The sequence below is a fragment of the Pteropus medius genome, unplaced genomic scaffold (genome assembly GCF_902729225.1).
Source record: "Pteropus medius unplaced genomic scaffold, Ma_sr-lr_union100, whole genome shotgun sequence".
Classification (NCBI taxonomy): domain Eukaryota; kingdom Metazoa; phylum Chordata; class Mammalia; order Chiroptera; family Pteropodidae; genus Pteropus; species Pteropus medius.
In genome coordinates this window covers 2,823,425-2,850,980 of record NW_024355206.1, presented here as the reverse complement: position 1 = coordinate 2,850,980, position 27,556 = coordinate 2,823,425, and the positions used below count along the sequence as shown (strand labels likewise).

The following is a 27,556-nucleotide window of genomic DNA, read 5'->3' as shown; positions in this document are numbered from 1 at the left end:
TTGCTTATGAATTTATCTTCTTTAGGGAAAAATACAAAGGAAAAAAGAAAGAGAAAGAAAGCATCAATAGGCAAAGCCAACGTCTCAATTAATAGCTATAGACTGATTACCTTCAAATAGGACTATTCTTAAGAACCATAAAAGTATACCCAGTTGCATAAATATTATCTAAATGTTATATAGTTGTTTAAATGTACACAAATGCCTGTAAGTTGTCCTCTCCCCCAGTTCTTTACATCTATGAGCTGTTATCAAATAAATCCTTGTCTCCTGAGGAGAGTGGAGAGTAGATGAAGCGGCAGAATAATTGTTCTAACATGTCCTCTGAATCTGCCATCATGTTTGACATTTGCTTTTAGCAGAACATGCTTCCCAGCACTCACATCATCTTCTTTCAGGGTTTGAAGAAATTCCTGCAGTCTGTCTACTGATTTTCCTGCTGCTAGAGACAGAATTTTCTGGTCCATTGTTGCACATATCAGGAAACTGCAAGGCAAAAATGTCAGCGCTGATGAAACTTCCAGAAGTAAACAAGTTTGAATTTTTTTCCCATTCCCTACCTTTTAACTGAGTACTTCGTACATATTACAGACAATGTACAAAGTGCATACTCAACAGGCAAGGAACTACTAACTAGTACGAGGAGGTGATTCTTATACAATCAAAATAATCTTGACAATTCTCTGGAATTTCTTTATTAGAAACTTGTATTCTAATCAAGTGGATTCATAATTTTGCCAACATTTTACTGTATTTTTTAGCATCTACCCAGAACACTGCCTATAACAAAGCTGTCATTTAACAGTATATCACATATATAGTTGTCATATCTAAACAAGAATACGTGTAAGCACATAATAAAGTAACATTTGATAAATGAATAAACAGCACTGTAAATGCGAAGTGTCAATTAAATGGTATAAAAACAAATTAACACGACTAAGGAAATAAATGTGTTCAAATATTAAGGCTTCCTAGCAGAAGAAAGCTTTAACTGGAACTTAGTGACTAAATTTAGATAACCAAAATAACCAGATGGTGTTCGTTACACATTATTGGGAAAGAAAATATCATAAACAAAGCCATTCATATGCGAATCTGAAAAACTTTTATTTGGGGAAATTGGGCAGACTGCCTGAGTTCAAGTTGGGGAGTAGTAATAGGTAGGAAGCCTAGAAAGATGCCTTGGGAAAAAAAACTGTGCGAGGTTTTAAGTGCCAAGTTAAAGAATTTAGAATGTATTCTGCAAGTGATCGCAACCGAAATTTTTGGAGCAAAAGAGAATCTGACAAGATTGAAACAGAATCTGAAGAAACTGAATCCGACATCAAGGTGCAGATTAAGGTAGGAAGTACGGAGAAGGAGCAGAGGCTAGGAGGTTACTGGGGCTATTTCGGTGTGGTAGGGACAAAGACATACATTAGGGTTAAGGGAAATTTCTCGGACGCAGGAGCTGAACCTTGATGGAGGGAAAAAATTTAACGGGAGGGCTGACGTACAGCACGCCCGGGGGGAGGAATCTGGGAAAGCTCCGGGACGCGGCAGGAGAAGGCGGCGCACGATGGCCTTCCAGGCCACAGAAAACACCAGAGCCTTCCTACCCTCACAGGCCCGCTCCCGCCTCCCCGCTCCCTCCTCCACGACGCTGAGTCCCAACGCTCCGGCCGCGCGCGAAGGCGCTGGGCACGGTTACCTCAGCCTCACCGCACCACAGACTTCCAAAAAGCCCGCTCAACCTCCGACCGTCGCACTTCCGTCGCCCAGAACAACAGGTCCCGCCCCGCGGCTCACTTCCGCCCGCTGGGCGCCGGCGGTGGACTGTACCATTAAGGCGAGGTGGGGGGAACCGTCGGGAGCGGACGTTCCACTCACAGTCCGGGGAGGCGCGGCCTGAGAACTCGAATTCGGGACCGCAGAGTAAGCATGCGCAGTGTGGCCTAGGCGTACCGGGGGCGAGGTCTTGACTGGTTAAGCCCTTCTTGTGTCCCACTGGGGAAAGAGTGAGGTGGTCCCACAGGTTTTTGCATTGGAATCCCCTAGAAGTCAGAGGCAGGTGTCCTACTCCATGTGCCAGTAAGGTGCCTATAACCCACTCAGATATGAGACCCGTGTGGCCCGGGGGTTTTATGTGGTTCCCCATGCGATTTCCTAGCATTTAGCACATAACCTGGCAAAGCAGCAAATGCTCAGTAAATATTTGTTAAATGAACAACAAAGAGCAAAGAGCAACGCAGGAAAGGTCAGAGAGTCTACAGTCTATTTTGCGTTGCAGGAGCAACTTATGCAAAGGGCCTTGGAACAACAAACGAGTGACCCTGGCTGGTTCCGGAAGTGACGGTGCTTGGGATGAGAGAGCAGGGGCTAAGTCCTTTTCACATCAGAGGACGTGGGGAACAGCTGAAGTAGAAGGACCTGATTGTATTCACATTGTAGAACCGTAACTCTGGCAGGTGAGTACCTAGGGATTGTTGAAAAGATGGTGGGGGTGGGGAGGACTGAAGGCAGGACCCCTTAGGAGGCTGGCTATAAGCTGTCCGGGAGATAGGTGGTGGTGGCCCAAATAGTGACTGTGGAGACAGGTAGAAAGGAGTGGACCAAGCGTAAAAGAGATTAGGAAATAGAGTGAACCTGGCTTGGAGAGATATGAGAGGAGTTGAATATTCAAGCTCGAGTGATGGGGGGCAGTGATCCTGCCGGTTGACTGACACAGGGAGCAAAGGAATAGGTAGCCGCAGGTTTTGGGGGTGATGATGAGGCCTTCAGATTTGGACTTGCCAAATGTGAGGTGCCCATGTAATGGCATGTGAAAGAATGCCAAGGAGTCAGTCTGGAGCGTGACTCCGAGTCCCCAGGAGAGGGCTGGGTCTACTTGGCCAGTTCTGTAAGAAACATGGCTGCCGGAGGAGAGTGATGGCTCTCAGCTGTCTAGGCCCGCTCCTCGCCTATGACCCTCTTAAGCACTTTTTCCTTCCACTACGTTTCTGTCCCAACATTGAGCTGTAATATGTGGCTAAAACACAGAAGGTGACGGAAGATTATTCCTGAGAGAAATCCTTTAGCTTGCCAAGGAAAGAGATGACTACCTCATCTTCTCCCTACAAAACCTCCCTTACAGGCTGCTTCCTTAAAAACTGGCCCCTCACAATTGGCAATATTTGATGAAGGTTTATAGATTATCCAATTGTATTATATCGGTGTTCGTTTTCTGATTTTGACAATTGTGCTGTGGTTAATTTAAGAGAATATCCCTGTTTTTAGGAAATGCACCCTGAAGTATTTAGGAATAGATAAATATCATGTCTGCAACATATTCTAAAATGGTTTAGAAAAAATAACATAGTCACACATATATATTCAGAGAAAATGATAAAGCAAATGTAAAATGTTAACATCTCGGTGAAAGGGCATATGGGAATTCTTTGTACTAATCTTATAATTTTTCTGTAAATCTGAAATTAAGACCAAATAAAAAGTTTTAAAACACCAGCCCATTTGTGAACCTAGTAAACTGCTCTGGCTTATAAATAAGCAGCAAACCGGGCCTTTGAGAGGCCACCTCTCCACTTCACCCCCTTTCTGCTGACATCCTAGATGGCTGCAAAACAGAAGCGGGTTGTCCATCCTACATGGGGACTCTTGGCTGCTCCTCTCCCCATCTCCGTGACTTTCTCATCCACGTCACCTCAGCCGCTCACTCTCCCGCTCACGTCCTGAACCACCTCCAAAATCACTATTCCGACATCCACTTCCCATTTGTCCAGTTTACTCTCCCACTTACCTACTCTCTAATCTTCACTGTCCCCCAGTCCTCCGCCATCTTTAATTCCAAGCTTTAATAGTCCAGCCCCATTTCTGCCAGTACCCTCACCTTGCCCCCTTGTCTGTCCTTCCATCCCATCTATCCTGCAAACTCTAACTCTGTATGAAACTAGCCACATTCCTTTGTTGGAGCTATACCTGGGCTGTTGGGTCGCGCTGGAGAATTCACATGACTGTGTTCATGGGTGCCCCGAAAAAGTCACTGCAACCAACCTCAACGGGGCCTTCGACACTGCCAGACAATCTTCCCTCGTACGTTTATCCTTCCTTTCTTCATGAGGATTATTTCTGTTTTTTTCTATCTCCTCCTTCACTCTCAGCAGATGACTTCAACTTTCCCACCAAATCTTTAAACTCACTGTTATCAGCATCAATCCTGTCCTTCAGCTTTAAACTCACTGTTATCAGCACCAGTCCTGTCCTTCGGCTCCCCGTAGCAGTGAGAGAGTTTTCCGCCATCCAGGCCGAGGCTGGCACCTCCTGGGGGGCACTGAGCCCCACCCCCTTCCATCTTCTCAGCAAGGACCTGACCGGTCGCGTACCCCTGTTGGGCCTTAGTCTTAGTCTTTAACTTCTCCCTTCCTACAGCTTCCCTCCTATGAGTACCGCCCGAACGCAGTGCCGTCGAGTGGGTGCCTTAAACAACGGACACTTATTTTCTCACAGTTCTGGAGGCTGGAGGTATGAGATCCGGGGTCAGCGTGGTCAGGTTCTGATGAGCGCCCTCTTCCTGGTGTGCAGATGGCTGCCTCCTGTGTGCTCACAAGGCCTTTCTCAGTGTTTCCAGGTGTCTTTTCCTCTTCTTATAGGGGCCCTCATCCCATCCATAGCCCCACCCTCATGACCTCATCTAAATCTAATGACCTCCCCAAAGTCCCACCTCCTAACCATCACACTGGGGGGTAGGGCTTCAGCATATGAATTTGGGGGAGACATCCAACAAACATGCATAATAAACACTTCCATCTTTTCCTTTGGTGGTGGGAGTTAAAGCCAAGTTCCCCATCGAGAGCACCTATTTGTTCTCCTTCATATTGTTCAACCTACTTACTTCTAAAATATTCTAATAAGTGTACTCATCGATTTTATTTTCCTACTCCTCATAGCTGGAATTTCCGGCACCCCCACCCCCCACTTCCACAGGGCAGACCTCCTTTGTGGAATGAGTGTGCCTCCTGGGGGAGCTGGAGCCCATGTTAGTTGGGGCAGTCCCGTTACCACTGAGTTATTTTAAGGTAGGTGCAGGACGTCCCTCGACCTAGGTTTTCCCATTTCTCAAAGGAAGAGTTGAGGCCCGGAAATTTTGTAGGGTCCTCCCTAGCCAGGGAGAATTATTACTAGCCCAAGAGGGCAGTGACTAGACTCTGGCCCCCTGGGGCTGCTCCCAGGAAAGTGAGGCGACATCACCTTCCTTCCCTGGGAGCCAGGGGCAGGTGTGACTTCCCTGGGCAGTCACACCTGTGTGGCTCTCATTTTTGCAAGAGGCGGGGCAGCCTTGTGTGTTGAATGATGACAGTGCTTTAGAGTGACCCGGTCTCCACTCCTTACTAGCTTTGTGGCTTCAGACAGGTCCTTTCCTCTCTCAATTTCCTATTCTGTAAAAAGGGGGATTATACTCTCTGCCTCACACCTGGAAGGACTAGATAATGCTGGTAGGGCACCTGCCACAGTACAGAATGGGGGGCACAGCAAATGCAAGGCCCCTCCCTCTCTATCCCCAGCCTGGCAGAGAGAGCCTGAGAGCCCACGGATGTCTGCCAATGTGGCCAGCACAGGTGTCCAGGCCAACGAGGGCAGCATCTCCCCTGACACAGTAGCACCATTGTTCCAGCTGGAGGAGCCAGGCATGGACGTGACTCTTGGGAGGGGGAAGGGCAGGGCAGAGGCAGGAGAAGGGCTGTGAGCAGAAGATAATGCCGAAGAAAGCTCTGCTCCCTAAAAAGGGCCTCGTGGCCTGCAAGCGCCTTGCAAAGCTCTGTGCAGCCCACTCCGGTCAAGGCTGTGCCATTAACTCAAATGTGTTTCTGCTGTACAGGAATAGGAATGTTCTTCGTGACAGAGTCCATCACCCAGCTCTGCCAGAGCCTCTCCTGGGGCTTCCGTGGCTCCCCTACCCAGCCTACCGCCATTATCTCCCATGAGCCTCACACCCGATGAAGTACCTGGGGAAAAAAAAATCCAATATCCCACCTATATTTGCTCAAGCTATCAAAAATAAGTACTACAGAATGAGTGGCTTAAATGACAGAAATTCATTTCCTCACAATTCTGCAGGCTGGAAATGCAAGATCAAGGGGTCAGCGGGGCTGGTGTCTTCTGAGGCCTCTCTCCTTGGCTTGCAGGTGGCGTCTTCTTGTGCCTTCACATGGCCTTCCCTCTGTGCGTGTCTGTGCTCTACTCCATTCTTATTAGGACACCAATCATATTGGATTAGGGCTCACCCTGATGACCTAAATTAAATTACTTCATTACCTTTTTAAAGACCCTATCACCAAATACAGTCACATTCTAAGGTACTAGGGGATAGGACATTAGTACATGAATTTGGGGAGAACACAGTTAAGCCCATAACACCATTTTACAGGTGTAGCAACTGACACCTGAGAGGGTCAATGGCTTCTGGTCGTCAGGGCCAGGACGAGAATCAGATCGGGGGACCCTCCCTCTCTGTCCTCCTTCCTCTGCTTCCCCATCCCCAGCTGGGCCACCAGTGCCCAGAAGAGGAACAGGATGGTGGGCAGGGGGCACCCTCAATCTACTCCGCCACCATCCTCAGAGCTGATGAGCAGTGAGAAGTCAGGGGCAGGCAGAAGGAGGAGAGGGCCAGAACCTCTCTGGGACAGAGAGCTCTCAGACCCGTACGAAGCACACGGAGGCCCTGCGAAGCTGCAGGTTCTGATTTAGCCTGTCTGAGGAAGGGCCTGAGACTCTGCATTTCCGACGAACTCCCAGACAATTCTGTTGCTCTCGGTCTATGGGCCATACTTCAAGGAGCAGCAAGGTTTAGACCAGCCCGGTCCGTTAGAAATATAATGGGAGCTGTTAAACTAAAATTAGAAAAAATTTAATTTTCTAATAACCACGTTACAGAAAAGTAAAAAGAAACAAGTGAAATTAATGCTAATCTATTTGTAACCCAATATATCATTTCAGATCATTAAGCTAAATAAAAATCATTAATGATAAATTTTACACTCTTTTCTTTATACTAAGTCTTCGAAATCCAGTAGGTATGTTATAGTTAATGCGTATCTCACTTTGGACTAAATTTTCACCAGAAATCCTTGATCACAAAATTTACAGTTGAGAAAGTAGAATCATACAGCTAAATTGTTCCATATATACGTAAAAGTCTTCCAATAACTGCATCTAGTATCAGTTTTTAAATTTAAATTTAAGTTGGTTAAAATCAAATAAAATGTACAATTCAGCACTTTGGACGCATTCCCCCTTTTCAAGTGCTGAAAGGCTGCATGTGGCTAGCGGCTTCTGGATTGACAGCGCAAGATTAAGCTGCCAGGGCGGGGAGCTGAATGATGGAGATGAGGGCTCCCCCAGCTCCAGAGAAGACCTGGGAGGGAAATGGCCCAAGAGCCAAGGCCGACACAGCGGGTGCCCAGAGAAGGAGGAGCAAAGGGCTCGAGGTTACTCAAGTCGCAGGCACCTCGATGTGCTCCAGAGGAAGGGGTCCAAAGAGCCAGATGGGGGTCAGGTTCTGGTTCCAGGGCACTACACTTCCGTGATGCTCTCACAAAGCCCACGGTGACTGGAGAGGGCATGGAAGGGTGAAGTGATCGCAAACCTATCCGAGTCGGAAGGGGTTGAAAACCAGAACTTCTGGGGATGAACTCTGGAGGTCATGCTGTGCACAGGAGCTTGAACCTGTCTTGGGCACCTCCAGGAGGCAAAGCCAGCATGGAGGGTGACATTATTCAAGGCTACTTGGGGCTCAGACCAAGGATGTGTTTTAAGACACAGAGAACTGTCCAGTAGTGGAAGCAGGGAGCTCCCTGCCCTTGGAATCCTAGAGAGAGAATATGCTGAAGGAAAGCCACCCCCACCCCCAGGGGGAATACCAAAGCAGAGACCGGGAAGCCCTGCTAAGGGACTGCAGGGGGAACTCCTGCTATACAGAGAGTGGGACCAGGAGCCTACTGACTCTGTGTCTGGAGTAAGCGCCAGCATTGACACACATTTACACTTGCTAAGTGTCAGGCGCTAAGCTAAGCACCGGACTTCATTTTACTCTCACTAAAGCCATGAGCCTGTCCACTAATTATCCCTATTTCTCAGAGGAGAAAACTGAGTCACTGAGTGCTGAAGTCACTTCTCACAGCTAGAAGGTGCTGGAGCTAGGACTTTAAAGCGGGCAGTCAGAGCAGGCTCCTACCACCACACCATACCGCCTTGAAGGCAGGTCAGCCTGTCTTGTCCTCTCCCCGCTCAGCCTAACCAGTTACATTTCTCAGTTGGCCCCACTCAAGGTAGAGGTGACAACTGCCTCCCCAGGCCCTGCTGGGCTGGAGGAGAGGGTGATAGGCCTGGGAACGCCACAGCTGCCATTGCATTGGCGATCACATTTAAAATTTCCCTCTGCCTCCTGCATGTCTTACCCTGGGGTGTGCTCCCTCAGAGCCCCTGCGATGAGAGGGAGGGCAGGGAGGAGGGAATGGGGCTGGCCTAGGTCCACCCCCACAGCCTGGCTTCCACATGGCTGAGCGGGAACTCGGGAGCAGACCACACAAAGGACGGCTTTGAGGCGGCTTCAGCCAGGCCCAGGCGGGTCCCCTCTCCCCGCTGGCGCTTTGCTCGCCCCAATCTGGGCCTCCTATGGGTCTGACTTCACGGAAACCGGGGCCATGAGAAGTTTCTTGTGACACATTAATCCCAGCCTGCTGACTGGACCACGCCTCCCGTGGAGGCGACCTCCAGGGCTCCGAGGGAGGCAGGCACCAGGTGTCCCCAAAGAGGAGCTGCTGGCCTGACAGGTAAGTCAGTACCAGAGAGCCCAGGTGTGGGGTGAGCCATTGGGGATGGGGAGACCACATCCCAGGTGCCCGTAGAACTGAAGCCAATTGGCCACTGTCCAGAGTGGGCCAGACCAACCTGAAGGCAGTTGGCAAATAAATGTGAATTAGATGTGCATGTGAATTTAAATATGAATTTCAGATGAATCGCAAATACTTATTGAACTATATGTTCCGTGCAATATTTGGGACGTACTTATATTTTAAAAAGTATTTGTTGTTCATCTGAAATTCACATGTCATTGGGCATAGTGTATTTTATCTGGCATCTCTAGACAGCAGGGAACGGCCTTGATGTGGAGTGAAGGGTAGGTATTTTTTCAGTGTATACGGCTCATAAATCAGTACTTTAAAAAGTCAAAGTTAACAGAATGGCCTGTTTTTAAAAAGTCGCTGTACTGACGTAACCTTCCATTTCTAAGAGCCGGGATTTTGTCCTGCCGATCTGCATAACTGGCTGGGGCTGTCCAACCGCTCTCCCTCCTGTCTGAGCTCTGGGAGCAGTTCTGTCCGCCTCTCCATTCCTGTTCCAGCAAAACTCACGCGAGAACAGCAGCACTTTCGTCTGTCCGTCTCCGTGTCCACATATCTGGAAATCTCCTTGCCAGAGAGAGGGCTTAGATTTGGCTCCTGTTGGTGGGCGACAGCCCCCAAAACACCCTTGCCCTGGCTGGGGCTGTGGAGTGGGAGAAGCAGAAAATGGGAGACCCTCAGATATTCCCTGGGACCGCCACCCCCACCCCCCCAAGTCTCTCTGTCAAGCTGGGGTAATGATCGGTATGATGCTAAGGAAAGGAAGTGGTACTACATGTCAGAGCAAAACACCACGCTGGGCCCCTTACAGAAATCCTGTGCTCTTCAGCACAGCTCTCTGTGGTAGGCGTGGGGATTAGCCCCAATTTTCAGATGAGTAAACTGAGGCCCGGGAAGGTTAAATAACTTGCTTAAGGTCACGCAGGTGGCAAATGACAAAGGCTGATTCAAACCCAGGTATCACTGACCTTTTGGGTTTTCTGCGACACTAGCTCTCTTAGAAAGTTTGCCTGGACAGGTCTTGGCTGGAGGTGTCAAAGCAGTCTTGGTGGCAGACAGATAACGGGTCAAGTCCCACCTCTGCCACTTACCGACCGTGACTACGTAACAGAACTGACCAGTGGGAACCTGGTCAGAGGCAGAAGAAGCAGGGTGGTGACGGGTCCTTAAAGGCACTGGGGATGTTGAGGTGGCAGAGAAAAAATCTTGAAACAGGAAAGCTGTCCCCAAGACTCAGCAGGTCATCAGGGTATCATGTGGGCCAAGGATGAGTTTGTTGTGGTGGCCGGCACTGCTTCTGTGTATAGTATTTAATTAATCTCCATAACCCTCTCATCTCCCTTCCATAGGTGATAACCCAGACCCAGGTTAAATCACATAGCTCGTAAAGTGAAAGACAGAATTTGAACCCAGGTCTGACTTTTGCCACAACAGGCTACTTCTCGGTGCTGACAGAAAGTCACAGCTTGGACACTGGAGTCCTGATCCCTGGCTATTTCTGGAGGTGTGACCTGGGACAACTCACTTATTCTCCTGGGCTGTTTCCTCCTATGTGAAATGGGAATAATAATGCCGGCCCAGACTCTGAGCTAATGGATTTGAAAATACTTAGTGCATCACAAAGCACAGAACACACACCCAGTATTATGATTATGTAACTAGTCATCACCCCTCCTGAGAATCAAAGCACTGGGAAGGGATCATCCACTACACTGGGGAGTTTTTGAGGGCCCTCTTTGGGCCGGAGAAGGAGGGCCACAGATGGAGGACGGAGTGCCTTATCCTGCAGATTGTGTAACTGAGAATGGAGGCCACCCCTAGTCTTTTCCTGGCTGGGCCAACTCATCTTAAGAACCGAGGTTCGGGTTATGTGTGTGTGTACTCCTCCTCAAAGGGGTGTTTCCCAACTGTAGCCTGAAAATTCTCTTCTTCTGAGCCACTGGGGGGTGCTGCTTTAAAGTGCAGCTTCTGGGGTCCAGTTCAGACCTCCTGAGTCAGAATTACCGGTGGCATTTCCAGCAAATACCCCAGGTGCTTCTGATGCCCTCGAGTTTGAAATCTATTGTTCTGAGAAAATACCAGAAGAGTTTCTCCATCCACTGCAGCCCTGACTTCCTCTCCTAGGGAGGAGGCTGCCTGAAGACGCCTGGACCGTGGAAACGGGGTCTTTCTTTCTCCGAGGCAGAGGAATCGGGCTTCTAGAGGCAGCATGTCAGCGGGGGTGAGCATCCCTGGGTCTCGCCTCCATCTGCCTTCCCCCTTTCCCTCTCTCCCTCCCTGCTTCTTAGTTATCTGGTTGGCTCACACATATGGGCACTCATCCCTACAACCCTATGTGGTCCCTGACCCCATCCAAAGGGAGGAGCCTTAACAGTGACCTTGGGCAAAAGCACAAGTTTAGGGTCTCAGCGGGCCCATCTGCCTGGCTTGCCCAGGCTGATGAGAGCCTGTTGCTGCTTCTCCCCGACGGCTCTCTGCCCAGGTGGGCAGCTTCCGCATGGTCCCTGAAGAAGAACAGGAGCTCCGTGCCCAGCTGGAGCGGCTTACAACCAAGGACCACGGGCCTGTCTTCGGCCAGTGCACTGAGCTGCCCCCACACACTCTGCAGAAGGTGAGGTGGCTGGCTGTGGGGAGGGGGAGGCTAGGGAGCAACGAGGTGGGGATATTAGCCGCATCCTGTCTTCTGTGGAAAGGGTCCAGCCCCAGCTCTCCAGGTCATTCTGGGCCTAATGGACTGGCCTGTTCTAGGAGCACCATGGTCCGGGCCATGGCAGCAACTGGGCAGACCAGACATCCAGGCCAGACTGATCCCAAACTACAGCACCCACAGGGTTCCCTGAAACCAGTGCTGGGACTTGGGGCCTCTGGACCAGGGATCATCCTAGACTCTGATATCAAGAACATTGGTTCGCAAGTGACCCTGCAGGACAGGGATCCAATTGCTGCCTCTAATGAACAGGCAAGAGGCCTGATTTCGAGAATCAGACCTACTTCCAGCTTGCTATGTGACCCTGAGCAAACTGCTTTCTCTCTCTGCTTCTTGCCTTCTGAACTCATGAAAGGAACTTGTTGGGCGAGCTCAGAGATCAACAGACAGCGCTCTGTCGAGGTTGGCAGACCTGTTTTGGGGCTGAGCTGAGCCCGGGCTCCTGGCTTCCCTCTCTGCTTCCCTGGGCTTCTCAAGCGAAAGGTGCCCTGAGCTTCCCCAAACCTGACTCCTCCTCCTCTGCCTTCCCCGCTCATGCCATCCTAGGGGAGAGCTGCTGGCAGCTTGCTGAATTCTCCAGCCTCAGGCCCTGGGGCAGAGGCGGGCTGCCCACCTGCTGGGTATCTTTGTTTTGGAAAAGATCAGAATTAAGCCTGGGAGACAGCCCAGCCCAGAGATTAAAAGTCCAGCCTCAGTAGGACTTTTAATTGGCTCCACCCCTTTCTTTCTGGGTGACGAGGGCAAGAATATCTTCACTCTGTGAACCCCTGAAATGGGGAGAATCCCAACCTCGCTGCGATGGGTCGTGGCAAAGACTGAAAAGCACAATGTATTTAAAAGGTGCTAACCAGGGGCCAGGAAGTGTAGGCTGTTATGGTTAGAAACACTTAGACCTGTTGCTAACTCCTGCAGCCCGACCTGGGCTGGGCAGTTGGAACTAATTTTCTCCAAATGTAACTGGCCATCGGAGGCGCGGCCAGTGCAGATGCTGCCCCGTGGGCAGACGAGCGCCCTCTGCCCCCGGACTGGTCTTGCCGCTTGTGCGCGTCCCTCACCGCATAGCACCTACCTGCGACTTTGTGCGTCCACCCGACTCTGTTCCAGGCCAAGGACGAGCTGAACGAGAGGGAGGAGACTCGGGAAGAGGTGATACGGGAGCTGCGGAAGCTGGTGCAGGCGCAGGCAGCCTCCGGGCAGGAGCTGGCCCGCGCGGTGGCCGAGAAGGTGCAGGGGAGGGACAGCGCCTTCTTCCTGCGCTTCATCCGCGCGCGGAAGTTCCACGTGGGGCGCGCCTACGAGCTGCTCAGAGGTGAGGCCACGCGGGAGAAAGGGCCCTGGGGTGGTCATGAGATTGGTGTCGACCCGCATGCGGCCGCTGAGGAGATCCAACCTCCGCTTCCCTCCCGACCCCTGCCCTGCGCTGGTCTCTGAACCTTCCTCTCCTTACCTGTAAAGTAGGTGTGGGGACTGAACGGCCTCTGAGGTCCCGCTCAGCTGTGACATTGAAGGAATATGGCAGGACCAGATTCCAAGAGATCTGGCTTCCTTCCCTTCTCTCCCAGTCTTGGGACTCAGTTAATAGAACTCAGCCACCAAACTGGGTGCCCAAGGAGGAGAGGAGTTTGCCCTCCACCCTGCACCCCTCCACTGCCCCAGAGGTAGGCTTTGGCTCTGCAGCGCCGCAGGGAAGGTGGGTATTTGGTGCCTGGGGCCCCGCAGGTACCTAAAGCTCATACAGGATGGAAAGAAGATGGTGCCAGTCTGGACGGAGCCTCCAGGGCAGAAGTGCCTCGGCCCCGGTGGCCGGGTGAAGACAGGTTTCCTCAAGAAATCAAGTCCTTGGTGCTGCTGGAGGAAAGGGGTGTCTGAGCCCGCTCTCTGCAGGCGAATGAGCCTCTTTTCCTTCCCCAAATTCACTGCCAGGCTGTGCCAGCCACTGTTTTAGGCCAAAGAATGCAGCAGAGAATGAAGCGGAGAAGAACTGCCTGCCCTCGTGGACCTTATATTCTAACAGTGGAAATAATAAATCAGATCACACGAAAATATGAAGACTGCTAGATAGTAAAAAGGAATAACAAGACAAATAAAAGAGGTAGATATAAAGGACTGAGGGGTCAAAGTTTTAGGTAAAGGCTCTGGTGCAAAGGGAACTTTTGAAGAAAAATCCGAAGGAAATGAGTTATCCGGGGGATGAGCGATAGGCAGAGGGATGTGCCCGTGGCACATGTGCCCATGGCACGTCTTCCCGAACATCTCCCTGGGCCTGGCCCCTCCAGGGCTTAGAGGCAGAGACGGCCACAGGGAGGTAGGGACCCATTCAGGACCAGCAAGGATGGGGTCAGTAGGTGGTAGACATGCCGCCAAATCCGGAAGGGCCTCTGTGTCCTGCTTGGGGTTTAGATTTTATCTTGGGGTTCTTCTCCCCACCCCCACTCAGCTCACCCTGTGCCCGGCTGAGAAACCTGTGCCTCTGCCCATGGGAGAGAGAAAAAAAGAACAAGCACTAGTGGTCCTCAGAGTCAGGATCACACCTCATGCGTGTGCAGTTTACAACTGATGTTCACACCTAGAGCCTTGTTTGATCACCACGACAACTTGGTGAGATGGGCCAATGTTAGCCTCAGAAAGGTGGAGTATCCCGCTCGCCCGGGCACACACAGGTCTCTGGACTGCCACCACGTGCCGCCCCGGGACGGGCTGGCTCCCTGAGGGAGCCCCTCCGCTCTCCCTCCACCAGGCTACGTGCACTTCCGGCTACAGTACCCGGAGCTCTTTGACAGCCTATCCCTGGAGGCCGTCCGCTGCACCATCGAGGCTGGCTACCCTGGCGTCCTCTCCAGTAGGGACAAGTATGGCCGAGTGGTCATGCTGTTCAACATCGAGAACTGGGACTCTGAAGAAGTCACCTTTGACGAGGTCAGTGGGGGCTCACCTCCCCCAGCCCGGGCCTCTATCGGGCTCTCCTTCCTGGCTCTCCAGAAGGCAAGGTCTCGGGGAGGGGAGGCGGCCAATGCCACCAGGCTCCTTTTGGGGGGTCTAGGATGTGCCAGGGCAGCTGGAAAACTCAGCAGCTTTGCTGGCGGGGCCCACTGGCCAATACATGGCTGCCCTCGGGTGTTCCTGCCAAGTAGGGGACGGCAGCTGTGAGCCAAGAGCTGGTGTCGGCCCTGCCAAATGCTGAAAGCTGAGAGCGACACGGAGAACATGGATTAGTGGACCATGGGCCGGGAGGTACTGGGAAGCATGGGTTCCAGCCTTTCAGCAGCCTGCCGTCTTCGCACACGGCTTTCTGTCAGGGCCCGGTCCGTCCTCACTGCTCTGCTTTTTCAGGGCCTTTCCAGGGCTGCTCGCAAGTTGACGTTCCCCTGGGAACTTTGGAATTAACTTTTTTAGCTCCAGGAGAAATATTAGAAGTCATGTTGGGATGACATTAAATGCAAGTAACACACTTGGGGAGAATTCGCTTCTTTATGAGAGCTGATTCCTCCGTGCCTAGTTCTGTCTACAAGCAAGAATGCTTCTCTTTTTCAAACCTACTTTTGAGCCTTCAGGAGTATTTTAAAGCTTTCCTCACAAACATTATGCACATTTCTTACATGTGCATATGTGCATATATATATAAAATTTATATGTAAGGAAGAAATTTGAGTATTTTTTCCTATTACATAAGCAATATCTTCTCATTTTAGAAAACACCAAAAATATCACAAATTAAAACTAATCCACAATTCTACCAGCCAGAGATTTCTACGAATCCATTTTTTCTAGAGACTTAGAAACATACACACACTCACACACACATATGCACACACGTACATGTGTGCATACACTTTTAAAAATACGAATGGGATTATACTCTAGAATATACCGCACATCAGCATCTCCCTGTATCATTTGTCTTATATATCATTTTGAACTGCTCCAGCACGAATGTACCATAACTTCACCAGTCTCTTATTGTTGGACATTCAGGTTGTCCCACTATTATAAGGGTACAGGGATAAGCACTCTGACTTTCAAGGTTACTTTCTTGGGATACATTCACAGAGGGGGAACATCCCAGCTCAAAGCCTGTGACAAATTACCTCTGGCAAAAGATGTACCAGTTAGCTCTCCCCTTAGGACCTTGATCTTTGTGGGTTGCGTCTTACAGCTGGTTCACTCTGTGCCCAAGATCTTGCAGGCGTATTGTTTCATCCTGGAGAAGCTACTGGAGAACGAGGAAACTCAGATTAACGGCTTCTGCATCATTGAGAACTTCAAGGGTTTCACCATGCAGCAGGCTGCTGGGCTTCGGGCTGCTGATCTCAGGAAGATGGTGGACATGCTCCAGGTGAGGCCTCTGCATCCTGTCCTGCAGGAGCTGCACACGGGCTGGGAGGCTGGGAGGCTGGGAGGCTGGGCCCAGCCTCCTGGTTTAACGGTGCTGGCAGGGACCTGAGAAGGCGAATGAATACCTAGGGCCATGAAGAGCGATGACAACCACAAACACTTGCCCGGTGATCAACAGACTGCCAACTATTCACATTCATTAATTCACTTACTCTTTGAAAGCATCTTCTCACTGCTTACCTGCTTCATGGAAACCAAGGCTCAGAGATTTGAGTGACTTCTCAAGGTCACAAAACTGACCTTGAGACAGAGGCCAGACTTCTGACCTGGAATCCAGTTCTCTGTCCACATGTCTCGTTGCCTCTCTTGAAATGTGAATTTATCCTGAGAAAAGATATCAGTAATGCCCCTGACCACTCACTCCTATAAATACTGATGAGTTAGAGTCCTTTCTTAGAGCTCACCTTAAATCCGCTTTATGTGTACCTGGGAAAGGAAAGGGGGCAGGTGAGAGCCATGGGAAGGGTTAAGGGACAATGAGGCATGACAGTGGTGTCCCTGTGGTCCATAATAGTTTGCGATCCACTCAGCATGTAAGTGGATTTAAAAAACTCACGTCATGTAAAAACCAAGCGAGGCTACCGTTTAATGTTTTACTTTACTCTACCTACTAGCAAGCTTTTATGGGGCCAGCAGGCTGGGCTGCATGGTGTCTGGGGCTTCCTCCCACAGTTTGAAGCCACAGTGAAGCCAGGGCTCCCCAGTTGGTGTCCTGGGGATGGAAGCTTCAGTGGGCTGTCCTCTGGGACAACTGTGTGATGAGACAAGTCTGTCCTTGTGCCATGGGGAGGGGCAGTGGGGGCGGAGTGTGAAAACCTCTGCGGCCATTGGGACTGCGGGGGGTGTGTGCTCTCTGTCACTGCAGGATTCCTTCCCAGCCCGCTTCAAAGCCATCCACTTCATCCACCAGCCGTGGTACTTCACCACGACCTACAATGTGGTCAAGCCCTTCTTGAAGAGCAAGCTGCTCCAGAGGGTGAGTGCATGGCCACGCAGGGAAGACGGTGCTCAGTGATCCGCTGGGCACTGAGTGAGTGAGTGAGTGAGTGAGTGAGTGAATTGAGCGAATGGGGCTGTAGCAGAAAAGGGTTCATGAGACAAGAGGGATGAAGGTGGGGTACCCCATCTGAGCCCTTCTCAGACTCTTACCATAGTTCTGAACTGAGCGGATCTCACAGACAGCACAGTAGGGAGGGCTGTGGAGAAGGACGCCACCAGGCAGAGATGGCACGCTGTGTCTTTGTCCTCTGGTCCCTCTCCTCCCGTCCGTCCTTCATCCTTAGGGCGCCCCCTGCTCAGCTCCGCCTCCCCTGCTTTCCTGCAGGTCTTTGTCCATGGAGATGACCTCTCCAGCTTCTTCCAGGAGATCGACAAGGACATCCTGCCCACCGACTTTGGGGGCACCCTGCCCAAGTATGACGGCAAGGTCGTGGCCGAGCAGCTCTTTGGCCCCCGGACCCAAGCTGAGAACACCGCCTTCTGAGGATACCTCCTGCCATCTGACCCACAGTTAGTTAGCATCCTTGGGCCTCTCCTCAGCTGTCCTGGACCCAGGAGGCTGGGAAAAAGGCTGCCTGGGGTGACTGTGGTTCCCTTGAACCTCCCTAATCTTGGGTGAGCTCAGGTGTTGACCCTCCTCCCAAGTTTGGGGGCAATAAAGCAGGGAGAATTCCCCTGAACAAGAAGAATTGGGGGGCAGTTATATTCCTACTGCCTCTGAAGCTTTAGCACAGTGACTTGTGTGAAGTTGTTTCAAAGACTGATGAAGCTTCTCAGTGACTTCCTTCCTAAGAGTTTTAGGGTCTGTGAAAACGGGGCAAGGAGGCTTGTTTAAAAGTCTCTGCACCTCCCCCCTCCCCCCCAATAAAAGAAGAGGGGATCTGGCAAGCATAGTAACCTTGGCAGCCGGTAGGCCGGTGAGGGGTTTTTCCACATGGAATTCCGGGGTGGAGGCAGGTCTGAAGCAGCTCCACTTTGGGGTGGCCTGGCCCCCTCAGTCAGGGGCAGTCTGATGTGTGCAGTGATGGACCTTGACCTCCTTCCAGGGTGGCAGTTGCGCCCCCTCCTTCTGTCTGCGGGGCCTCTCCACCAAAAGCTCTCTGCCCCAGGCCCCTGGCCTCAGCGGAAGTTTTACAGGTGGCATTTCCCCTGAGCACTCTCTCGAGCCTCAAGGCGAAAGCCCTTCTCAGTGTTCAGTCTCGGGCACTTCACAGGGACGAACATCCATTCTCCAGCTCTGCGCATTTTGACAAATACAAATGCTTTTCCTTGTGCGGAGTTGGTATTCCTCAAGTGTTTGGTGATTTTTGAGTGTGTGCTCATTTTTGTCTCTTAGACCTCCGGTTCGAGGCCACTGTTTGCTGAGCACACTGCTCTTGGGGGAGGGAGGGCTGGCTTCTTCCGGGCACGGGGCTGACAGGCACTGACAGGTCTCTCGGGATCTTCCTCTGGCAGACACTGGTTCTGTTGTCCGGCTAGCGGTGCTGGGTAGGGGTCAAATGGCTTGGCCACTCCTACTGAGGTACCCAAGACCTCTCTGCTCTTGCCTGGGGAGTCGCCCCACTTTTTGTGGGCATGAAGCACCCTTTTGTGCTACATCTACCTTTTGGAACAGGATCTTGAGCTGTTTCCTGGGCTGTGGGTTCCATCCAGTGCCTTCTGCTTTTACTTCTTCAGGAATTTCTCTGGTCCACTGAGTTCTCTTTCTTGTTTTCCAGCATGGCTATGTATCTGTACACATATATGTGAATGGACATGTACCTGCATGTATTTCTTACATTCTTTCTTTTGTTTCTAGGTTAGCAGTGTACGCTCATCACCCAAGTAACCTCCCTCTTTATAACATTCATAGTCAACAATCCATGATCATAAATGATATTTACATAGGACTTCCGTTCTGGAGGAGGAATCACAGCAAATTTTTGTGGGTGGCTGACCAGTGAGTCTTTCTTCTAAATCATTCTTCAAACCCTTTAAAAGTTGAGGCTCTACTTTTTCAAATCAGATCTTACATGGAACTGTGCTGGTTGAAGAAGGCTCGGCAGCCTCATCGAGAGGGATCTCCCAGAACATCTGGAGCTAAGAAGGCCTGGCTTTGACGAGAAAGCCCAGGGGCTTTCTGAGGCAGAAGCTAGAAGATTGGGACCCGGAGAGTCTACTCTGACTGTGAGCTGGCACCGCCCTCTGCTGGCCTTTCTCTGGTACTGCCCCTCCATGCTCAGAGTCAAGGGGAGCAGGAGAGAGAGGTGGGCAGGCTGGGCCAGACCTTGCCCAGGAAGGTGGTGCCACCTTCGGGAGACTGTGTCCCAAGACCATGGATGTGAATGTTAAAATCTGACGTACTTAGCCTCACAAAGTCCCAGCTGCCTACCTGCCGGATTCTTACGAGTGGCCACCACCGCCACATCGATGCGAGGAAGAGGGACAATAAAACATTCTTTTGAAAGCCACCAAATATGGGAAGGGGGGGACAACAGAGTTTAACTTCAATGACAACCACTTGCTGCCCAGAACAGCCTCCTTTCCAAAGACATCGGGGTGAGGCAGGGTTTGTGCCACGTCCAAGTAATGTGAACACAGCGAGAATTGGGAAGTCATAGTGACGCATTCCTGCCGGCCTCACATGGAACTTCGGGGAATATTTTCTGTTAGCAGATGGAGGCAATTTGTTCAGGGGTGGGTGGAGGTCTCAGGAGGGAAAGGGGCCACCAGCTTCAGAGGGCCTCTGAATGAGACTGGCCGCTGCTTGGGGCCTCAAGTTCACCTAAGGGACGCTGGAGGGTGGCCCGGACAAGTCTTTCTGGAATGCCCGGGTCTCCAGCTAGCCAGGGAAAGAGCTGAAGGATCAGTTATGGGTGAATTGGACCATCTTTTGTCACTCTTTCGGTGGCAGGCATGATGCTGCTGCTGAGGACACTCGGCATGCTGGGTCGGGTAGCTCACCGGTTACCTGGGAGCCTCACCACTCAAAGTGTGGTCCCAGGAGGGTGGTGTCCACCCCACTTGGGAGCTTGCTAGTGATGCAGAATCTCTCAATATCCAGAAAGGCATTCTTAAAAATATTCCCATATTACAGGTAAAAAACAAAAACGCGAGGTTAAATCTTGCTCAAGGTCAAAGAGCTAGGAGGTGGCTAGCAACTGACACAGCAACGTTGACTTCAGGTCCCTTCAGTTGTTACTCACAGTTGGTCTCAAATTCCACCCCCCACCCCGACCCCCACCCGGGATAGAGCAAGTGTAGGTAGGAAGGGGAAGAGGAACAATGAAATTAGAACGACACTTATTCCAGGCCAATTTCACCAATATCATCAGATACAGGAGGAAATAACTCCCAGGAGAAAACCAAATAGTCTTCAGTAGAGATGCTGGAGTGATTCCAAATGAGGTAGAAAGCGTTGAGTCAAAAAGCAGTTCTGGCACATGCAGCCACGAGGAGGGGCGAGATTCAGCAGTTCAAGGCCAACCTGCCTGTCACGACTTTCCAACCACTCGGATACATGTAAGCCCCTCTAGGGGACATTACCCAAGAGAGCAATGAGGAGGGAGGTTGTCTTATCTACAGAGGGCCGTCCAGGTAGGTGTTTGGTCCTTACCATGGGCAAGTTACTCCCTATAAGGCTACAGCTGAGGGGCCTGTTAACGAAAAGTATAACAAAAAATATATTAGCACCATCGGGACAGCGAGCGATTGTAGGTAAATGTCACCGAGAACCAACCTATAGGGCTGCCCCAGGAGAGGCGCAGCTGTGTGCCGGCCACATTGGCAATCTTCTGGCATCAACCTAACACCCTGGACCTGACATCTCTTCCAGGGGATGCTTTTCGTAGGCGGTATTCTTTGCAAGGTGGTTTTCTTGGATCAAAAGAATCTGGCTTTTTCATGGGGAATCGGAAGTAGGGAGAAGCTACTTACCGGAGAGGGATGTAACGGCGTTCTTGGGTCATGTTAATGCACATCCTCCAAAACCAACACTCCCCACTCCACCCCACCTAGCTTGTCAAAGGTTCTGCATGGCCTGAGTGCAGGCTCTTGGGTTGAGGGACCATGAATATAACTCTCCTGGCTGGCCCAGTGCCTGGCCGTGGGATGCCCTTAGCTTGGATTCAGACAGATACCAAGGAGAAGAAAACACCGCCATCACTCAGCCAGCCCAATATAATCTTAATTTAGATAATGTTCACTCAGGCTGTTCAAAGAACACTGTTAGAAAAGCATATGAATCATCCATGGCAACCACCATTTATATCCCACCTTACGTTCTGTCTACATGGTTCTCTTTATAGATTAAAATGCTGATATTTCACTTATTTCAGGCCTTGTTTTTCTTGCCTGGAGAGGATGGGCTAGTAAAGATACCTGTTGGCTGCTCATTTCTTTGGGATTTGTTTGCAAGGCTGGGTTAAAAATCAATCGTGACGAGAACTTTGCTTTGGTGAAAACACAGGAAGAATCCTTTCAGACACGAAATCCCCACTACACAAAGGACACACAGCCATGCCCCATTTTTAGTCTTTTATTTTTTTTAAGTAAAGAAATTCCATTGAATCAAAGATAACAAAATGACAGTTTTTGTCTGTAATGATCTTTGCTTACCACCACATAGAATCAAAATAGGATCAAAAGTAACATGAGAACATAAAATGATCTAGGACACCATTGTTTAGTATAATTTCTTAATAAAGGTAAATATCCTCATATTTATTAGAAAAAATTGCATTGCTAGTTGCAAATCTTAAACACCTCAGTGCTGGAGGATCCTGTGTTTCTCCCCCCAAATCCAGCAGCATGGAGGCTCTCAGAACACAAACGCAAAAATACATTATTTTCAGGGCAGCATTTTAAGTTTCAGAAAACCCAAACGAAAAAAAAAAATAAAACAACAAAAATTAAAAATGTGTGGAAGTGATGGTTCTCAAAAACCAATCTGGAAGCAGATCTGCCAACAGAAGAACGTGGTGGTTGACCGGAGTCTAACCAGGAAAAGGGGAGATGCAAACGGGCTCCCCACCCCTCTCCCCTCACCCCTGGTGTCACTAAGGCAGCCGCAGTGGCAGAAATCAGAAGCTCAGGTACAGTGAAGGTCTTCCTGAGGCAGTGGGAGGGACCCAGATCATCCGGAACTGGCATGGAGAGGTGACAGGGTTCTAATGGGCTTGTGCTTTAGGGAAAGTAATGATGCCAAACGAAAAAGCAAACAAAACCCAACTCCTACACCCAGGAACTCGGTCCACCCACACAAACAGCCTAGCGGGGAAGTGGCCGGCCCTAGGGCCGAGAGGGCAATTATTGTAGGGGATTGTTGGCTGCTCAACATTTGTGGTCTGGAAGGAGAATGCACGTTGAGACGAATGGTATCGCTGCCTGTCCCCAACTTATGGCAATAATAGATTTCTTGGCTAATGGGGACCAGGTCGGGGAGAAGGCAGGTTGTAGGTTTCATTACCGATTGACAGGAATCAAGTTAAAAAGACTTAATCCACCAGTTAGAAATTAACTTCAGCTTATTCATTACAGCTGGATACATGGAAGCTTTGCCCACCTACATGCTAGGAAAAACAGCTCAGAAAACTTGGGCGTGGGGGGCTGATCCTTCCAAGAGGGCAGCTGTCCACTGTCGGGAGTCTGGGAATGGCTGGCGAGCTGGCCTCCGCGGTCTGCTTCCAAGGGCCGCTTCGCAGAGATGCCCAGACTACAGCATCCGGAAGCAGGGGCCACTCCTCCCCTCCCCCCATTAGCTTCGAATACAATTTGGCAAAAGCAATCCTACTCTATGAAGAGGGGGGACTTCCCTCTGCTTAGATAACAGAGGTGGAAGAAAATCTTTCCCTCGATGGCTCGGCTTCTAAATGCCACAGACAGACCACTTTTCAAGGCTTTTGGAAACATCCAAGTGATTCAAAGTAGCTTTGAACAACAGAGTGAGGCCAACAAGGAAGAAAGGCGTCAGAGATGAGATGTTTGGCGGGTTCTGGGTCCCTCATGTTGTGGAGGGGTAGGGGTGCCTAACGTAACAAAAAGCATACAGGCCACATGGAGAAATTCTCTGGTTTCACTGTGGCTTCGCTTCAAACTTCCTCAGAAGATTTTGAATTCTAATGCCATGATATTGTGGTAACACCATCCCAGAGGCAAGTTAAGGCTTTCTGGGCAAAGAAAGTGATTCCAGATGATACTGTGGGTGGATGCTGCAGAGAAAGGCTTCTTAATAACTCTACTGTCCTGCCTAAATGACAAAGATCCGAGTTCTTTTGAACCCAACATGATGTTTCAGTGATCTCTCCTTCAGCTCTAAGCCAGAATCGATGTCACAGGAAGAAAAAAGCCTCTCGCATCTCAGACATCCGCTCGCCCGGCGAACACAAACAAGAACACATGCTTTGTTTCCCTGGAGCTGGTGAAATGATCTCAAGTCCCCCGGTGACAAAGAGAGCTCTCATTCAGAAGCCAGGAGAATATGCTCAGCTACCCAGAGAGCTCGGCTTTAATTAAGACGATGGTTTCAGAATGAAAGCCTGAGCTGGAAGGATGTCTGCCCTGGGAGCTCTCAGCGCTCTGCCCGAGTCACACGGAAAGATGGGGGTATTCGCCTCGTGTCAATGGTGCACCTGTGTCAGTCACACGACCGCCCTTGGAACAGCAAGGACATTGAGATGACGGTGGAGACTCTGAAGAGGAGCCAAAGACACAAGGCTTTGGCAACGTCAAAGGTCTTTACAAGCAAAGGCTTAATGCAGTCGCTCCTCTCCAAGTTCCCTGCAGGTGAGCCTGGGGCCTGAGCAACTCAGTTTCCACCTGCGAGGGCCGTACAAGGCAAGCGGCGACGTTCGAGCGAACGACGTGGAGACAGATGAAGTGGTTCCGAGAGGCGAAGTGACTGCCCACCATCCAATGTGAATTAGCGATGGCTGGGACAAGAACCCAGGTCCCCTGGACCCCGGCTCCACACCACCACGTCAAAAAAGAAACACTCCCCTCCCAGGTCTATGTCCACTCTTACAGTCTCTCATACGGTCCCCTATAAGTCTTAAATGCTGCAGAGAGGTTTCGAGAATACAGTGACAACGAATGACTTTCTGCTTCCATTCTGCTCTGGAAATCACTGGTGCAAACTCACAGCAGGAAGATAAGAGGTTTTCTTCAAGTCTTTTAAAGTCCCTTCTAACGTAAACACATCAAGGAGATTCAACACCATTTTTAAGAGAACCCTAATTTGACTGGAATAGGTTATTTACCGGTGGCGTCAAATTATTTAGGAAGTAGGGAGTACAACCAGGAGACATGGAGGTGCTTTCCTCCCTTCTTGGTTTTTAATGTGTTATTCCTGCAATAGAATGGTCTAGGTCTATGTAACTTAAATCCTTAATCTGATTTTGAAATATAGCATTCAAATGCTCTCTGAACATTCAGCCTAGTTTTAGCCCAAATAGGACCTTAATAGCAAGAAGAACACTCATATTATCATCAGAAATGAATGACTTTAGGAAGAAAAGCAAGAAAAGCTAGAGGCAGGAAAAAGCTGACCTACATAGAAGATGCGGCTCCCTTGTTTATTGGGCGAGTTTGCATTGCTGTAAATTCAATGCCTCTGTGCTCTCATTCAGGGACAAACAAGAATTTCCCTGTGAGACAGCCACAGTCACATTCTCATTTCCGTGCCTGAGAGCCTGACGCTAGAACAAAGGGCTTCAGTGGATTTCATGGGAGCCAAAATGGAATGTAAGTGCCATTCAGAGTCACGCTAAAAAGATTTCAGCTGGGACCCGGCCCCCAGAGTCCTGTGGGGTAAATCCCCGTTGTGTGACAACAAAGGCGATGCCCCAAAACCCGGCCCCTCCCCATGGGGCCACCAGGACTGCTCTGGGATGAGTCTCCCAGGCTCCTGGGTCCCCGCCCTGTGTGTGTGTGTGTGTGTGTGTGTGACAAGGGAACTGTCTCTTCTCCTCCTGGATGGAGCTGGCACCTGGCCTCTACTTTGTCAGAACAGGTCAAGGGATGTGGCCCAAGGCAAATGAAAAGGAGCCTCTTGCTTCCTGGGATGGTCCCACAAACCCCGTTAAATTATTGCTTCGTTTACCTACTTTTGCAAAAACGTCTTGTGACATGCAGGGCGTAGAAGGAAATATGACTTCTAGATCACAGCTGTGGTTGCGGGCGGAGGGGAAAGTAACAAAGGAGAGGGACGAAGCTCCCCGCCGAGGGGCAGATGCTAAAGTGCCATCGTGTGCTCCAAGAACACGGTGAAGAAATGCTCTGGGAAAGTGACGAGTCAGGGGAAAGTCACCAGGGCGAATTCAGTGTATGTGTAAACCAGAGCGGAGCTGGGGCCGCCGGACTCTCTGTCTTTTGAGATAATGGCTGCTTTTGATGAGTTAGGATAATCTGCTGATTGTCAGAAAACAAGTTCTTCAGGTTATATAGACATTACTGTCACATTCACTTGGACCGATGCCCAACCTACGCCCACCTGTGGCCATGACGTTTGGCCCCCAGGCGACTCCCTCTACCCCCCGAAACATCCACGCAGACCCACTTTTCCTATTCCTGTCTATCCCAGAGCAAGGGAGATGAAGCAGGGAATAATTTTAAAACATATCCAGCAATTTTACTCATAGTTCTGGATAGCAACTGCCGATTTTTCAAAGTGCAGAGTTTTTAGATATTCAAGTACCACAGGATCGGAGAAGAGTACTTGAAATCTAGAGGGACATTTTCACTTGAGAAGACACACTTCAGAAAGACCTCTCCAACACACTGCAAATATAGGGCTATTAAACTAAAAACCTGGTTTCAAAATGACACCCTCTTCAGTTGGAAAGATCTTCATTCAAACTCAGATCCAACTTTTGAATTGTTTGGTATCAAAGCCAGAGTTAGAGATCTGGGTTAAAAAAATAAAATTACAATTGAGTGCTTAATAGAAAAAGAAAAAACTAAAAATCTCTTTATGTGAAATTGGGGGGTGGGAGGAAGGGAAGGCAAATGAAGACATCCAGGGGCTTAAACGGGGAGAACAGCTCCCAAGCTCCCCTGGAGGGACGTTCTCTCAAACCTCAGTAAACTGAGTTTGTCATTGAACTTCAGAACTGGCAGTTCCCTCGGCAATCTACCTGGTCCAAGTTCCCCTTTTTACAGGTGAAGAAACTCAAGCTCAAAGGGACTTTTCCAGGGTCATGTAGCTTGTGAGAAGCAGAGTCGGGCGCAGCCCAAACTCTTCACTCCCAGCCCAGGCCCTTTCCAAGACATCACGCTGCTGTCACACAGGGCCAGCTGCACACGACAGGCCTTGCTGTTTCGGAGGCCCCGGGAGTTCTGTGACATCTGGGACTATGAATTTCGATAAAATGAGTTACCGAGACGTCTCTAATTTAGAAGCCTTTCAGAACAGTGTTCCCCAAACTTGCCAGGGTCTGAGAACCATAGGGGTCACCTGTCAAAACTCAAAAACCCAGGCCCCTCCCCAGACCCACTGAATGAGCTTCTCCAAGGGGAGGGACCGGGGAGGCTGGATTTTCCATAAGCGCCCAGGTTAACTCTTGTCACCAGCCAAGAGCAGGGAAACTGTCTTAGGAGACAGTGAGGGAGAAACTTGGTTGTGACCCAGGGGAATTTTCTTTGCCACGTAAGAGGCCACACTGCGGCCTGGCTCCCAGGGCCCTAGGCTCCTGAGCTGAGCTGCATCTCCAGCAGTGGGCCTAGGTTGCTGATCTTTTTTCCAAGCCTATGTAAGGAAACATGCGACCACCATGAAATAACGGACATCCTTCACTGTTTTGGGGGAAAAGCCTTTTGATTGGCAAAGCAAAACTGCTGTTCAGACACATGTTAATAGGGAAACTAGATGTCGTTGGCTTCAAAGCAATCATGATGCTGCTGAAAGTGACAGGAGGGTGAGAAGCCCACCGCTTGTCACCAGGGCCAACAACGTAATGGAGAAAACCAGTAACTAAGCACAAAAATAGCCTGGAGCTCCCAGGGACAGCGGCCCACTCCAAGAGAGGTGTGCCTGTCGGTGGCCCCCCGCTGATAGTGTGAGGTCAGATCCAGGTCACTGAGGGAGAGGGGACACCTGAAGCAGCCAGCGAGGCACATGAGTTCCAGAAGAGGGCAGCTGGACTGTGCCAGAGCCCAGGAGGCCTCACTCCAGGTCGGCCTCCACCAGCTCCGTGTCGGAGCACTGTGACTTGTTGCGTTCCCACTGGCAAATGGCATTGGCGTACTCCACCACCAGCTTATCCATCCACGTCAGGGGCTCGGGGAACAGCACGGAGCCCTCAAAGAAGCCCAGGTGGCCCCCGTGCAGAGGCAGCACAAACATGACGTTCTCCCGTTTCTCTGCAGGAGAAAGGCAGCTGAATGAGTCACTCTCCTTGGGTTAGCTCCATGGCGGCAGATGCGACAGTGAGCTGGTCAGGGCGGCCCAGGCTGTCCCTGCAGGTGAAGGTCACCCACGTGGGCATCTCACCTCTACTCACCCTGCCTCGTTCGCCAGAGTGGGCGGGAGACTGGTGGGGCAGGCAAGAGAGTGGGGTCTAGTGGGCTTTGGAGTGGAGCGGGCACCAGCCTATAAGATCCTCAG

The 27,556-nt window shown here is 50.4% G+C and overlaps 3 protein-coding genes across 6 annotated transcripts in view; 1 reads left to right on the top strand and 2 right to left on the bottom strand.

Moving 5' to 3' along the window:
* The window catches only part of FANCI (FA complementation group I), a 53,372-nt gene extending 51,535 nt beyond the window's left edge, over positions 1-1,837 (bottom strand). Inside the window, exons 1-2 of one of the 2 annotated variants that reach the window (XM_039858299.1) lie at positions 1,694-1,837; positions 384-486 (exon numbers count right to left, since the gene is read on the bottom strand). In XM_039858299.1, the coding sequence (XP_039714233.1) occupies positions 384-467 (84 nt within the window). In that variant the 5' untranslated portion in view covers positions 468-486; positions 1,694-1,837. The remainder of the gene's footprint in view (positions 1-383; positions 487-1,693) is intronic. The other variant, XM_039858300.1, reaches the window with a different exon arrangement.
* RLBP1 (retinaldehyde binding protein 1) lies at positions 1,792-23,925 on the top strand. 3 transcript variants are annotated; one of them, XM_039858305.1, is made up of 10 exons: positions 1,792-1,917; positions 2,273-2,450; positions 11,004-11,100; positions 11,362-11,490; positions 12,691-12,895; positions 14,324-14,502; positions 15,761-15,919; positions 16,844-16,954; positions 17,303-17,487; positions 18,776-23,925. In XM_039858305.1, the coding sequence occupies exons 3-9, from the start codon at positions 11,089-11,091 to the stop codon at positions 17,459-17,461; spliced, it is 954 nt and encodes a 317-aa protein (XP_039714239.1). In that variant the 5' UTR covers positions 1,792-1,917; positions 2,273-2,450; positions 11,004-11,088; the 3' UTR covers positions 17,462-17,487; positions 18,776-23,925. The 3 variants fall into 3 exon arrangements, with proteins under 3 accessions (XP_039714239.1, XP_039714240.1, XP_039714241.1); XM_039858306.1 differs by lacking the exon at positions 1,792-1,917 and adding an exon at positions 4,408-4,500 and having other exon boundaries at positions 1,941-2,450; XM_039858307.1 differs by lacking the exon at positions 1,792-1,917 and having other exon boundaries at positions 1,941-2,450; positions 10,985-11,100.
* Positions 21,480-27,556, bottom strand: part of ABHD2 (abhydrolase domain containing 2, acylglycerol lipase) — a 62,696-nt gene continuing 56,619 nt past the window's right edge. The window contains exon 11 of the mRNA XM_039858304.1: positions 21,480-27,312. Within this exon, the coding sequence (XP_039714238.1) occupies positions 27,116-27,312 (197 nt within the window). The 3' untranslated portion in view covers positions 21,480-27,115. The remainder of the gene's footprint in view (positions 27,313-27,556) is intronic.

Coding starts and splice junctions, on each gene's coding strand:
- RLBP1 (XM_039858305.1), top strand. Junction 15,920..16,843: donor AGATGGTGGACATGCTCCAG/GTGAGGCCTCTG, acceptor CTGTCACTGCAG/GATTCCTTCCCAGCCCGCTT. Junction 16,955..17,302: donor AGAGCAAGCTGCTCCAGAGG/GTGAGTGCATGG, acceptor GCTTTCCTGCAG/GTCTTTGTCCATGGAGATGA.